Below are 15909 nucleotides of genomic sequence, written 5' to 3' on the forward strand. Positions count from 1 at the left end.
TAACTTACATGTAACTTCTACCACTTTCTTGCTAAACAAATTTAATATATATATATATATTCTCATTTCCTTGACTTTCCACCATTTTTATCCTAACTAAATTTAGCCTAAAGCTGCTAATCAGATCCTTATTACATTTAAATGTCCTTACTTCTTAATGTCTGGCCTTCAAAAACAATATTTTAGAGTCTTAAAAATTTAATAAAAATAAATCAAACTAAATAAGTCAAAAAAAAAATCAAACAACCAAACCTCTAACAATAGTTGATAAAATATATTAGGAATTATAAAAACTTATCTCGAATTTTATTTCGAAATAAGTTGTATGATGTAGATTTAAAATTGGAATAATTATGACGTATGGATATGTTTTTTTTAGATATATATATATATATATATATTTTAATAATTTTCAAAATTCTGTTACATTATTGGTAATTTAGAGTAACTTTTTTTTTTTTTTAGACAAGATAGTTTAGAGTAACTTGTTGGTTGCAAAAATGACAAAGAGGAAATGTGTTAATCAAGTGGCTTTGGCACATATGCTTAAATATAATTGAAACACATTTTCATCACAAGACATGACTACAACAAATGAAATGGGTCAATAATGAAAAAAAAGTAACATAAGTAACATTTGCGGTAGAACCTGATTATCCTGAAATATCAATTCCTCCAATTTGACATGCCTTCCTCCTATTACATTACATTACATATAAACTAGTAAAAACCGTGTTATCTACGGTAAGGGTGGGCACGGGTCGGTTGCAGCCACGGAACTTTCAATCCGTCATCTATCCGTCAGATTGACGGATTAGAGAAAATCAATTTGCATCCGTCTGCCAATCTGGTGAATGTGGATTGAGCGAATCGGCGGATGGATACGAATCGGTTTGGCAGTTTAAAATTTTATAAATTTTCAACATAATTCAACTTGTGCACTTCCTCAAAAAAAAAAAAAAAGTATTACAGTCAATGACTTAAAAAAGTATTACAATTACTGTATGCCTCATCCAAAGGAAGAAAGTTTGAAACTTTAGAATATCACAATCACTGCATGCTTCATCCACATATTACAATCACAGTATGATCCATCCACATAAAGTATTACAATCTGTGATTCTCAAAATATAAAAACAATTCAAACTACCAAAATTATGAACAGAGCATTGTATGTCTATGTATTGTTACATCTATATATAGTTAGATTTAAAAACAAAAAAATATAGATAAATAATACGTTTATTTTTTTCAATTCAAAAAATATATTCAAGTTGAAATTTTTTTTAACAGAATATTTAACTCTTTTTCAATTGAAAACACAAACAAAATATTTAAACAAATTGAAAACACAAAATCTTATAAATCATAAGGGGTACTCGCAGTTTGGCAGTTCGGTTGCGGCCAAAGGAATCTCAAATCCGCCATCCGTCCGCCAAATTGGGGGATTGGAGAAAATCAATCCGCCACCGTCCACTCGTCATCACGCATCCGTCCAAAATGTGCTCGGATCGGTTTGGTTCGGCTCGGTCAGTTTTGGCGGATCGATATATCCGCTGCTTAGCCCTAATGTACGGAATGTAAAAAAATTAAAAAAAATATGTTTATAAGAAATAATATAAATATTTATATTTTTGTATTAAATTATGAAAATAAAAAAATATTGAAACTTACAATTTAAGTTTTACAATTTTATCATAATTTATGTATTAATTTTTAATTTGTCACAACTTCAATAATATAACTTCCCCTTGTTAAAATTGTAAATTAGGGTGAGTTGAACCCAAGCAACTCGAGTCAAGCCTGTAAATTTTTAAATATTGTGCAATATAATTTTTAATTCGGTGAGAACTTATGTAAAATTCAAAAATTTGAATAAATATGAATGGATTTGGACAAAGACTCCAAATAACTTGAGTAATCGAAACAAAATTGTATATATAAATATATACAATTATTTGTAAATTTATTTTTTTAATAGTAAATAAGATTAATTAAAAATTTAATATTAATGAATGAAAGCAAATACACCTATAAGAAATGGATCATTGAATAAGTTGATATTAAAAAAATTATATTTTATAATGGCATAAAATAATTTAAATATGATTTTTCAAAAAATATATTTAATTTAAAAAATTACAATAAAATATTTAAATATAATAATTATATTTCTACAAAATAAAAGTATCTGTATATATATAAAAAAAAGTAAGAAGAAAATTTAGAATGATATTCTCATTTGATCTGAAAATAATTATAGATGACCAATAAATTATTAACTATAATCCTCATTTTTTTTTAAAATAAAAAAAATATTTCAAAAACTATCACTTTTATTAGAAAAATAACATTTATTTCTATTTATTTTAGCAAAACTCACTTTTTAGCAATTGGAGCCAAACTTTTTTCATTTTTTATTTTAGTTTGTTTAATTGACAGCTAAGATTAAAATTAATAAGATCCACTATATTTCGCAAGTGCTAAAAAAGTCTAGATGAACAATAAGAAAAATGTTTGAGACTCACAAAAAAATACCCACAATTGTATTTACAATGATGTGGTATCATATGTGTCAACTCTTTATTTGCTATACACTCAATGACATGTGGCCCAACTTCTTGTCACATCATTATGGGTGAAAGTGTGGGTTTGTAGCATTGTTGGAACAATAAATTATTTCACATTTTCTTTTTTTATTATATAAAAATGTGAATTTCACTAACTATCACTTTTAATAGGAAAAAAAAATGTTTATTTCTATTTGATTTTAGCAAAAGTCACTTCTTAAATATTTAAGCAAAATTTTTTTTTTATTTTATTTTAATTTGTTTAATTGACAATTGAGATTAAAAAAAAATTAATAGAATCTATTATGTTTGGCAATTGTTAAAAAAATCATTCATTTTCTTAATATTTTTGTATTTTATTAAAAAACATATTTGTATTAAAAAAAACTTATTGTTTAATTTCTTGTAGTTTAGAAGGACATAATTTTTTTTATTATAAAAATTAAAACCAAAAATGACAAAAAATAAAAATAAAAACAAAAACTTTTAATTGTGATTAATAATTTGAATATGTGTATTTAATAACATATTATGTTTAGACCAATAATATTATGACATATCATTATGACACATGTGACACTACAACAAAAAGCACTTTTGGCGACCAAAACTGCATTTTTCGTCGCTGAAAGTAGTAGAATTGGCGACTAAAATGGAATTAGTCGCTAAAATTGATCACTTTTGCCGACTAAAAGAGTTTAGTTGACAAATATAAGGGTATTAGCGACTAAAAGGCAGTTTAGTTGCTGAATGTAGAGGTTTTAGCGACTAAAGGTTGTTTAGTAGCCAAAAGTCACGATTTTTGGCGACAAAAAATGATTTAGTAACCAAAAGTGATGGTTTTGGCGACTAAACGGCAGTTTGGTCGCCGATTATAGGTGCTTTGCCGACTAAAAACAATTTAGTCGCTGAAAGTGATGCTTTTTGGCTACAAAAAAAAAATTAGTAGCTAAAGGTCAAGAATTGCCGACTAAAATGCAGTTTAGTCGCCCAAAGTAGAGGTTTTGGCGACTAAAATTCAGTTTAGTCGCCAAAAGTGCTATCCTTAGGCGGGATGTAATTCTTTTAGCGACAGAAAACAAATTAGTAGCCAAAAAAATGGAGAATTGGTGACTAAAATTCAGATTTAGTCGCCAAAAGTGCTATCCTATTTTTTTTAGTAAATAATTTATTTTTTACATAAAATATATTAAATAAAAATAATTATTTTTATATACATAATTTCGTATTAATACCAGTCAATATAGTATATAAATAATAAATGTTGCATTAATATTCATGTGATGTTGTAGTGGCGTAGTGGGGAGAAAGTGTTGGTAAAGGTTGAGAATGTTGGGACATTGCGGGTTCGAAACTTGGGACCAACAGAGGTAATTTTTTTTTTTTTTTTCTTTTCTGAAAAATGGTTTTGGCGACTAAAGTCTGTGGTCACCGAAAGGTATACTTTTTGGCGACAAGAAGTTTAGTCGGCTAATGTTTAAATAATAAAAAAAAAAATCAGTATTGGCGACTAAAGGTTTAGTCGCGAAATGTATAATTTCCAAAAATGGAATTGCATTTGGCGACAAATTCTTTCGTCGCTGAAGATTTGTATATTGCCAACTAACAGTTTTTTAGTCGCCAAAGGTATTCGCGATCATGTATTCTTGACAAAACCGGTGACTAAAAGTTTTTGTCGGGGAAAGTGAAAATTCGACATTTGGCGACTAAAAAAGGACTTTTGGCGACAAAAAATTTAGTCGCCAAATGTGTTTTTTGTTGTAGTGTGAATATTGATATAATTCTAATTGTAGAAACATAAATTAATAAAAGATGCATAAATTAATAAATGAATATTGATCTTATTTTGGTAACATAATTTAAGTAAGAATCTAAATTTAATTAAAAATATAAAATTAATTTATAAACTAATCATATTGTGACACACATTAACAAAAATTAAATAAAATAATAATAAAAAAAGAATTGCAACTTTAAATTTTAATAGGATGATAATGTTTTTCAATTGTAACAGTATATTGATTTGGTATGAGATTTTGAAACTCTCATAGTATCTCTTCTTAAAAGTATTTTTTTATAAAATATATAAATAAATAAAAGATTTTTTTAATTTTTAAAAATAAAAAAATTATAAAATTTAGATTGAGAATTTGAAACTCCCACGTAAATTAGAAACCCTTTTTCTTTATACACTACAACAAAAATAGTCTTTAGAGATGAAAACTAATGACGAAATTTTTTTTTGTCACGAAATATGTATCTTTTAATGACGAAAATCATATTTCGTCTCCAAATGTATCATTTTTAGAGACAAAAATAAAATTTCGTCACCAATCTAAATCATAATAAAAAAAATAGGTGACGAAATTATATTTCGTCATTATTTATATTTTTTTGGTCACCAAATATTTTCCCGCTAATATTTTCGGAGGACGCCAAAATTAATAGGCTTTTGGTGAGGAAAAAATTTGCCACCAATTATAAAATTATTAATGACAAATATATTTTTGTCACCAATAATTTGGTGATATTTTAATATCATTTAGTGACAAAACTATTTTTGTGGTCAATATTTTTATCTTTGGTGAAGAAATAATTTTGTCACCAAAATATAATTTAGTCATTAAATATTTTAGGGGGAAATAAAAATGTTTTGTTGCTATCGGTTCCTCTTCTCAATCACACACAATCATTTCTCAGTTCAAACCTATTTCACACACACATACACACACAGACGTTATACTACATAGGGCCCTTACCGCCGCTGCTCACATTGGATCAACCCATCGCCGCTCTACCATTTTCGACAGCCCTCGTCGCCAACAGCCCTCACCGCCGCTGCCGTTAGCCCCCCCTTTCCTCACCGCCGCTCTGTGCCAATCGGAGAACACCGCTATTAGTCTCTCTCTCTCTCCCTCTCTCTCTCTCTCTCGATGCTTAAAGAATATAAGTGGAGCTTTCCCATAAGTTGAGTTTATAATGGTCCTCTCTGTCCACGTTTTTAGATAATATTATTACATATTTATAAATGGATGAAAATATGCTATGCCCTATTCTTTTTCATTGATTTAAATATAATTATGCCTACCTGCATTGTATGTGTGTATGTATATATATACATGCTTACCAGTATCACCATCTTAAATGAATGTTAGATCATTGATAGAAATGGGAGTGCCAAGTCTTTGGTTGTTTCTGGTTTTTACATGAACACATTGATGATTGAGAGAGTTTTTCAAAATAGGATAGGTTGGCAATGGTCCTAATTTTAAATTGGAGAAATGGAATGTCTTAAGGGCACGATAAAATTGTCGGTCAGGGGGATTCGGGTGGTTGTTTCGTGAAGACTTTTGTTACAAGTTTGACCTTGTGAAAGGAGTGCACTGTGGTTCAATGATATTATGTGCTGATGTAGATTGCCTTTCTAAGGTAATCTTTGCACAGTGACTTACCTTTACAGGTCATATTAACAATTTTCAACAAATGGAAATCAACTCTTACATTTCTAATTTTGAATAATGCTTCATTTTATGTCAAGGAACTTTTGTCTAAGTGAGGGATCAAAAACTTGGTCCTTGCACATGCTTATTAGACATATATTTATTGGTTAACATTCAATGAACCTTGAGAAGTCTTTTGCAGCCAATATCGATCATTGGGGTATTGGATTTTGTTTTTGTTATCCAAAAGAGGGGAGTAGCTTCTCTAATGACCTGTCAGTTTTGGCTACTTCGATGTCTTGGTTTAGTTCTTGCACAATCAATTTAACCTGAAGAGTATGTTAATGCTTTTTTTTGTATACCATGTAATGGTTCCTCCAAACTCATTCCAGTACTGCCAAATTTTTTGGAAAGCTCACTCTGTGTGAGAGTTGCCCTTCAAAATTTGATTACTCATGTGATGGCCCCCCCAAAATCTAATCCGACTTCCTATTAAAACGCCATTGGTGGCTATATGTTAAAAAAACTTGCAATAAATAAGAAATATAGTCCACTTGATTATTGTGAAATCATAATTTAAAAAAGAAAAAAAAAAGTTTATTAAAAGAAGTTAAATTGTCTATTGAGAAAAGAGATTTGTTTCTTACGTAGATTTCTATGGTTTTTTTTTTATTTATTGGACCACTAGTGAGGCTTTATGGCCCTAAAAATATAACTATAATTGGAGAACACCACCTCTGTTAGTCTCAATTTTTTCTTTTTTGGTTGATCCTCACCTTTCATTCCTCAGTTTCCCTCTCACTGGTTGCAGATTTTTTTACATATATAATATATATATATATATATACAACCTGTTATATATATAGGCTGTTATGTTTCAATCCCATCTGGATGTTATATATATACAACCTGTTGATACTTCAATTTCAATCCTATCTGCTGCATATATACAGGCTGCATATTTTAGGCCTTTTGATAGTGACAGTGCATTACATATATTAAAAGCCATGCCTCTTTGGTCTCTGTAGTAGTAGTAGTAGTAATGTTATGTTTAGGTAGTATCAAGCATGCTCTTGCACTAGCTAGTATGTTTTTAGAAGGGGCCTAGGTTAGTAGGTGCAACTTGTATAAGAATCTTCATTGAAGATCTGGACATATATTTGCTAAAGTTGTTATTGAATTTTTCAATTTAATTAGTTCATAAATACACAAGTCTACATTATACTATATTGTTCCTAATCTTTCATTTGTGATCAGACATGGATAAAAGTTAGATTGCCCTAGGTAGGACGGCTGATAGAAGGATGAGTAAACCATATAATGATGGGGTGATGTTATTTCTTCAATTTGCAATGGGGGTTATAGACCAGAATGGTAATGTCACGACCCAAACCCGGCCCTATGGGTTTAGCACCGTAACCGGCCAGTAATCCGAGATTACCGAAGGCCTACAGGACAGTAGTACAGTAAAACAGAGTACAGGGCCTGGCGGAAGCCAATACAGTAATTAAATAGTGTCCATTGAGCTGTGACAGTCTGTATGCCAAAAAGATTTTTCATGCATTCATACATAAACAGTACAGAACAGTATGTACAATATTTACATTCATTCAAACTAGGGGCTCAACCCTAGGTAGCAGTACAGTGAACAGTCAGTCTATACAAAACAGTGAAACAGTACAGAAGGGGGAATTCTTAAAACACCCCTAAGCCTTAGCAGGTAGGCTCGGAACCTCGCAGTGAGGCACATAGGCTGGCTTGACAAAACTGGAGTTACCCTGACGCTCCTAGCTCCGATCTGGTGCCTGTACACCTACATATATATATGAGCAGTGAGCTAAAGCCCAGTGAATAACATAAAGCGTAAAGGGGTTTAGAATGAATGTCCTTACAGTAGTGAAAACAGTACAATTCAATCAGTGTTTCAGTTGTTCAGTACAGTAAACAGTCATATGTGGTACATCCATTAGCATAACAGTAACAGTAGGTCTTAAAAGACCGAGCAGTAATGATGGCCATCAGTCAGTAAACAGTAGTGGTTCCACGAGGGAACCGACAGAGATCTCTGTATCAGTAACAGTAAACAGTAGGTACTAAGGATGCCACAGTACAGTTCGGAAATAAAGGACATACATTCATTCAGTAATACCAGTTCAGTAAACAGTTCAGTTCAGTATTCAAAAGATATCAGTTGAACATATCTTTACACAATCGTTACTCACAGAGTTTGGGCTACGGTGTGCTAGAGCGTGTCTCTCCAGTCGCCAACCCTACACAGTTAACAGATTGAACACACTCTAAGCTACGCAGTTGGGAAAGATAATAACTTAATCCCTAATGCCTCGGTGTGCTCTACATCTATATCCTCAACAAGATGCCTTAAAGTAGGCCTAAGAATGCCTAGAATGGGATGAGGATGCAAAGATGCACAATTAAAAACAGTTTCAGAATTTTCGCAAAAACAGAGTCCCGCTCGAGCGCAGGTTTCCCCGCTCGAGCGGTCATGCAACAAAGGTACACGCTCGAGCGTAAACTTTCCCGCTCGAGCGTACTGTAAAAGTACTGGATGGGTGAAATCTCCGCTCGATACCCGCTCGAGCTGAGACCTGACTCCGCTCGAGCGCCCAATCCTCCGCTCGAGCGTACAGCGAAACAGTGCAGAGAGATGCTGAATGCTCGGATTCTCCGCTCGAGCGTACACTTCCCCGCTCGAGCGGAAGTGCAGAATCTGGGAAACCCAGATTGCACCTCCAAGCTCAAAACCAAGTTTAAAATGCAACAAAACCGATCCTCTTGGGCCCATTTTCTGGAAAACATTTGTAAACACATAGAATAACATGTTTCAAAGCTCAATTTGAGAAATCAAAGCCCAAGGGTGTTTAATTCAAACTCAGTTTCAAACCATTTCCAAGAACATGCAAACATGCATGAATTTAAATCATTTCAAAGCTCCAATTTGATGCTCTAAGGAGCTAATTCTTTTCAAAACATGGTGAACTCATGGACTATTACAAAATTATGAACATGCATGCACCAATTTACCATGAATTCAACCCCAAACTCATTAATTCCAACATGCATGCATGAATTACACTCTATAACAACATGTATGCACCAAAACATGGCTTAGCTCTACAATTGAAGCATGAATTGTGCAAGAATGAATTCCAAGACAACAACAAGAAGGTGAATGTCCTACCTTAGTCTTGTGTTCAAGGTCTAGGAGCTCAAAGTAGCAATCAACACTTCAATTTCAAGCAAGATCAAGCAAAACTCTACAAAATGAACTCAATTCTCACTCTCACTCTCTCTAAGTCGGCAAGAGCAAGGAAGAAGGCTGAGGGAATGGTTTTTGATTCAAGTGTATGAGTGTATACAAGGCTCAAAGGTGTGTGAGATAGTGGCCCACTTAGTGGCAAGTTGGTAATTACGACGAACTTTGCAATTAACTTGTTTTAATCTAATTTAATCATACCTAATCAGTTTTCAGGTGATTATACCATAAAATCATATTAATTATGAGGATCATAAAACCTCAATCAATTCCTGGTTCGGCCGCCGATAAGGCCTTCAATTAGCAGTTTAAACATCTAAGCATGAACAGATAATCATACAGTCAAACAGATAGAATGCAATTTAATTAACATATACTCAATCAATTCGGTTTCCAATTTCAGTCAGTCAGTTCAGTACTTTTAATCAGTTCAATTATCAGTCAGTTATCAGTCATTATCAATTCAGTTTAGCGGTAATCGATGGTTATCGGTAATTAATCAGTCATAAATCGGTAAACAGTATGAGGGTTGTTACAGGTAATCTGTTGTGCCCATGTATAAAGTGTGTGAATGTTTGTAGACAAAATCTTCAAAATGTGGAAATTCATTTGCTCCAATATGGGATTATGCAAACTTACACTGTATGGCACCAGCACGGGGAACCCCGTGTTTCAAACGAGGCTTACCATGATGATGAGATGCGACTTGATGGTGATGAAATTGTAGGTGGTATTGAAGCCTTAGTGGAAGATCGAATAAGAGGGGAATCGACTGATACAACCCAAGGGGAGGAAGTGAGAACTTTTGATCAATTGTTGACTGATGCCAAGCGTGAGCTGTTCCCAAATTGTACAAATTATACTTTGTTGAAGTTTGTGATTGAGGTGCTTAATATGAAGGTAACAAATCATTGGAGCAATAAGTTAGTTGATATGATGTTAGAGTTTTTAAGTAGACTTTTATCGAAAGAAAATTTAGTTCCAAAGTCAACTGATGAAGCTAAGAAAATACTACGTGACTTGGGCTTGTCATATGAGCTCATTCATGCTTGCATAAATGATCGTGTATTATATTGGAAGGAGAATGCAACACTAGATAAATGTCCGACTTGTAAGACATCTAGATACAAGATCAATCGTGGAAGGGTTAAGAAGATCCCTCATAAAGTATTGCGGGACTTTCCTTTGACACCAAGATTGAAAAGATTGTACATGTCAAGGAAGACGGCTGAGGACATGAGATGGTACAAAGACAAACGAGTGGACGACGAGATATTGAGGCATCCCGCTGACAGTGATGAGTGGAAGAAATTTGATGCACAACATCCCGAGTTTGCCTTGGAACCGCGAAATGTGAGGCTAGGGTTGGCCGTTGAGGGGTTTAACCCTTTTGGGAACATGAACAACTCTTATAGTTTGTGACCCATCATACTCATTCCATACAACTTACCACCGTGGTTTGTTATGAAGGATCCATTTTCTTTGATGTCATTACTTATTCCTAGAGAATCGCAACCAGGGATTGATATTGACGTCTATATGTGACCATTGGTGGATGAGTTGAATGATTTATGGACAAATGGTGCATTGACTTACGACGCCTCTACCAATGAGGCTTTTCGAATGCATGCAACTTTGTTGTGGACAATACATGATTGGCCTGTATTTGGTGACATATCTGGGTGGAGAACAAAGGGTCATTATTCTTGTTACAGTTGCAATGATGAACCGTATTTTGAATCTCTGAGAAATAAGACGGGGTACACTAACCATCGATGTTACTTGCCTGAGGACCACCCAGAAAGGCGAAAGAATAGGGCTTACAATGGTAAGATTGAGAAGCGGAAGAGATCTTTGGAGTTGCCGGCGGAAAAGATACAAGACCAGTTGGACAACGTGGCATGTGTCATATATGGAAAGCATCCAAGTAATAGAAAAAGGCCCCGTCAAGCACCTAATTGGACAAAGGTAAGTATCTCGTATGAGTTACCCTATTGCAAGAAGCGAAAACTTCGACACAACATTGATGTCATGCATGTGGAGAAAAATTTTAGTGAAAATGTTTTCGGAACTATGTTAGGCATTGATGGGAAAAACAAGGATACAGACAAGGCACGGTTAGACTTGGAAGATATGGGTATAAGGAAAGAGCTATGGCTAACACAACGACCCGATGGATCATATGTCAAGCCTCAAGCAATCTTTTCATTGACACTTGCAGAGAGGGAGAGTTTCTTTGAATTTTTAAAACTGTCAAGTATCCAGATGGGTATACGGCAAACATATCCAAATTAGTGAATGCAAGAAATGGTAGACTAACAGGCCTAAAAAGCCACAACTGCCATGTACTAATACAAAGAATTCTTCCCAATGGAATGCGTGGTTACATGGATAAAGAAATTAGCACAACACTTTTTGAGTTAGGCAATTTCTTCCAAGACCTATGCTCTAGGACACTAAGGCGGAGTGAACTGGAGAAATTAGAGGAGCGTATAATACACATTTTATGCAAGCTTGAAAAGATCTTTCCTCCAGCCTTCTTCGATGTGATGATCCATTTGGCTGTTCATTTGCCTCGTAAGGCTATTTTTGGAGGACCTGTACAATATCGATGGATGTACCCAATTGAAAGGTATTTTTTACACTTATACTTGTAAATAAGATTTACGTAAGTGTGTTGCATATGTAATTATACTCCTAATTCAATCTCTCTTGAAGGTTTCTTGGAGTATTAAAAAAATATGTGACCAATCGAGCTCGACCAGAAGGTTCAATTGTTGAGGCTTATATTGTCAAAGAGTGGATTACTTTTTGTTCAATGTATGTTGATGGGATTGAAACCGTGCATAATCGACCAGAACGAAATGAAGATCACGGTGAACGTCAATAAGGGTTGACGGTATTCACAGAAACTGCACGTCCAATTGGTCTAATCACACGAGATGCTGAAATGTCTCAAGAAATTCGTGATATTGCTCATTGGTTTGTGTTGTACAATAGCCCAGAGATTGAAAAGTATTTGGAGTATGTGTTTCATCGAATTATGTTTATGCTTAGCTTTTCTGTTTGCGGAACTACGTAGTAATCACTTTTTTTTTTGAGTAGGGAACACAAAAATCTATTACAAACTCAAGCTGGACATGACATAACCCACATACAACGACAAGAATTTCCCAAGTGGTTCAAAGAGCAGGTAAAACATTTATAATTTTTCGACATTTACAACTTTAACAAAATTAAAGTTTTATGAGATGTCCTCATTCATAAATTATTTACTTATTGCTTGTTACATGTAATTGTAGATAAATAGATTGAGGATGAAAGAGTCATTAGAGGCAACTGATGAATTGTGGTCATTAACAAATGGTCCTAATTTGCTAGTGAAAGAGTACTCAGGTTGCATAATTAATAGCAGCTGGTTGCATACTCGAGATCTAGACGACCGTCGTATGAGTCAGAATAGTGGTGTGCTTACACACGGGGATCATGAAGGAAAATTGCATGACTTCTATGGTCACTTGTGCAAGGTTTTGGAATTTGACTACATATGTGGTCAAAAGGTTTTTTTGTTCCAGTGTGAATAGTACAACACCGGTAACACTTGTAGAAACAGAACAATACGATTTGATACATATTGCACAAGCATTGACGTCACAAGTCGGTGGTACCAATCTGACCCATTTATCCTACCTAGTCAAGCTAAACAAGTCTTCTATCTGAATGATACCAAATTGGGTGAACCTTGGAATGTCGTACAAAAGGTACAACATAGGGGTGTCTTTGATGTTCCAGACACTAGTGATGGAGAATTATTGGATCCTTTAGAAAATAATGATGTGTTCCAACAAGAAAACATTACTGATGTTGTTCCAATTGACATTAACCCAATTGTTCGATACTGTAGGGATGATGTTGAATTCAATGTTATTTCGGAAGTAGGGTCATCAGATGCGATAATGGAAGAGAATGGAGATGATGAAGGAGATGAAGACCATAACATTCCTCATGTTGATATGGATTCTGATATGGATTATGATATGTAATTTTTAGTATATCAATTTATTTTCGAACAGATGTTGTTAATTAATGTAATTTTTATTTTATTTTATATGATTATGTTACTTTCTTTTTTTTCTTTTATGTAATGGTGCATGATGACATTGTCTATATTTTTCAATTAAAGTTGAATTATGTTATATAGTTGTAGAAAATGGTTTGAGGCAAAAAACAATGGTTGAAACCAGGTGATTTGAGAACTAAGAAGCTAACAGAATACGAGAAACAAAGAAATAAGCGAATCAAGGAGAACTGTGAGGTAATGAACAATCTTGGAGTGAAGAATATTACAAATTCTTTAGGGAGTGCGGTTCAACCCAAATGTGCAACTACAAGGGAAAAAGGAATTAGGGTTGAGGTAGATGATGATGTTGAGTACAACCCTTCTGCGAGTGAGAATGACAATGATGATGAGTCGTTGGGTTCCTTTGACTGCGAGGTATTATACACATTATTTTATATTTGTGTGTGAACATGTCTTATACTTTTTATATTTCTTCTTCACATATTTTACACATCATATCTTTTTTAAAATATATTTTAACTGTTTTAAATATCATTTTCACTGTTTCATTATGTTCTTTCAGGAACAACAGATGGCACCAGGACTACGTTTACGGTCTCATTCAAGGCCATTAACTCCCACCCCAGAGGAAAGGATGGATCCCCCAACTGAGGAGGTTGGTACCCAACCCTTAACACCTCATTATGTGCAACCTGAGGACGAGGTGACTGCATCTACCATCATTGGTAAGTTTGCAAAGTTGTTTTTAAGGTTTAACTTGCATTTGTTTACTTACTAACTCAATTAATATTATATCCTTACAGCATCACATGACAGATGTGGTCGTGGCCCGACACGCGGTATCCAGGCCCATCGCATTGTCGAGAAGGATGGGAAGATGTTAGTTCCTATACCTGAATAGTTTCGTGCACCAGTAGGAGACAACGCCTCCAAGCTAGTCTCCAAGATTGGTATAGAGGTTCGAACTCAGTTACCAGACCTGAGCGTTCGTAGGTGGAAGAAGGTGAATGTTGCTGATAAGGAGCCGATGATCCAACGCTTAGCGGTAATTATTGACAAACTCTTTTCATGTTTAGGCTCTGTTTCTTTGTAATTTTTAATTTTTTTTTCATTTTGCAAGATCAGTTTGATCTATAAGGCAATCGAACTGATATAGCCAAGCCTTTAGACACACAGTTTGGTCGACGATTGAGTGGTTTCACCTATAAGTTGCACAAACAATACAAGCAACTTAAGGATGCAAGAGGGAAGGATTATGCGAGAAGCCACCCACCTGCAAGAGTTACCCTCAATCAGTGGACATCTCTAATTGACAAGTGGAATAGTAAAAAATTCAAGGTAAAATGTTTTATGTATGTTAATTGTCAAAAATTAAGTTTTTTCTTACTAATGTTATCTTTTCTTGTTTGTATTGGTGTTTCAATTGTGTAGGAATAATCACTAGCTAATGTGAATAATAGGATGCAAATGAAAACAAAACATCGATGCGGATCAAAATTAATCCCAGTCAGGGTACACAGCTCGGTGCATTCTACTAATTTATTTTATTGGATTAGAAGGATTTGTTATTTAAATCATTGAATTAACATTGACAAACAAATGATGCAGATAATTGCAAATGGCAAAGTGCCCGATTTAGCAGAATTTTACAAGTCCATCCACTACAATTCGGACACGCATGAATGGATTTCATCGGAGAGCCAAGCTAATTATGTATGTACAAGGCAATGCCTTTCAATTTTGATAATATTATTTATTTTGCTGTGTAGGGTAGAATAACTAATACTTGTTTGATTTATTTCAAATTAATAGGACAACATGATACAGATGCAAGCAGAACACCTTTCGCAGACTAGTGCGATCCTATTGACCCCAGAGGAGTTGTCAATCAAGGTGCTTCAGCCAAGGGCAGGTTATGTGAAAGGACTCGATATGAGGCCTTCTTCTCTATGAATACAACTGTTGCACCTGCTGAAAATAGTGACTATGTTCAACGCCTCGAGCTACAAATAGCATAACAAAATGAACAAATTGCAAGGTTTGAAAAGTCAGAGAAGAAATAAAGCAAGAAGATAGAAAGTATCATCGAGTGTTTGAGGCAGAAAGGTATCACGGGAAATTTTGAGAGTGGGGAAAGTTCAGATTCTGATGGACAAGCTTCTTGGTTAGTATATTATGTTTCTATGTTAATTTAGTAGAAATCTTTTCTTCAACTAAGATAGTGAACTATGCATGTAAAAGCTCGAGAAACATCACAAACACTGAAATATGCATGTGGCTCCCAATTAGGAAACTACTTTGAAAATTTGCACTATTCCAACATGTAGGCATGGAACTAGTCGACAAATAGGCCACCGGAGGCCAAAATCGTGCAACAGCCACGGGACGGCCCGAGGACCACCTCAGACACCTCAGGAGGGACCAATGTGAGTTGTGGGAATTTACGGAACTTGCACAAGACTCCCGGTTTGAAAACAAAGTCCAAAAATGCACTTTTTCACACTTAAGCTTGAAAATAGACCTTCGGGGGCCAAAATCGTGCAA

General features: G+C 34.3%; 1 protein-coding gene across 1 annotated transcript; it reads left to right on the plus strand.

Annotated features, from left to right (window-relative positions):
- Positions 1–9806: 9806 nt before the first annotated feature.
- Positions 9807–10706, plus strand: LOC145805492 (uncharacterized). The gene has a single exon (XM_082900634.1). It carries the CDS (start codon positions 9807–9809, stop codon positions 10704–10706), a length of 900 nt encoding a protein of 299 aa, XP_082756760.1.
- Positions 10707–15909: the final 5203 nt, after the last annotated feature.

This window comes from Camellia sinensis, chromosome 13 (assembly GCF_055761805.1).
Source record: "Camellia sinensis isolate YWXY chromosome 13, ASM5576180v1, whole genome shotgun sequence".
NCBI lineage: Eukaryota > Viridiplantae > Streptophyta > Magnoliopsida > Ericales > Theaceae > Camellia > Camellia sinensis.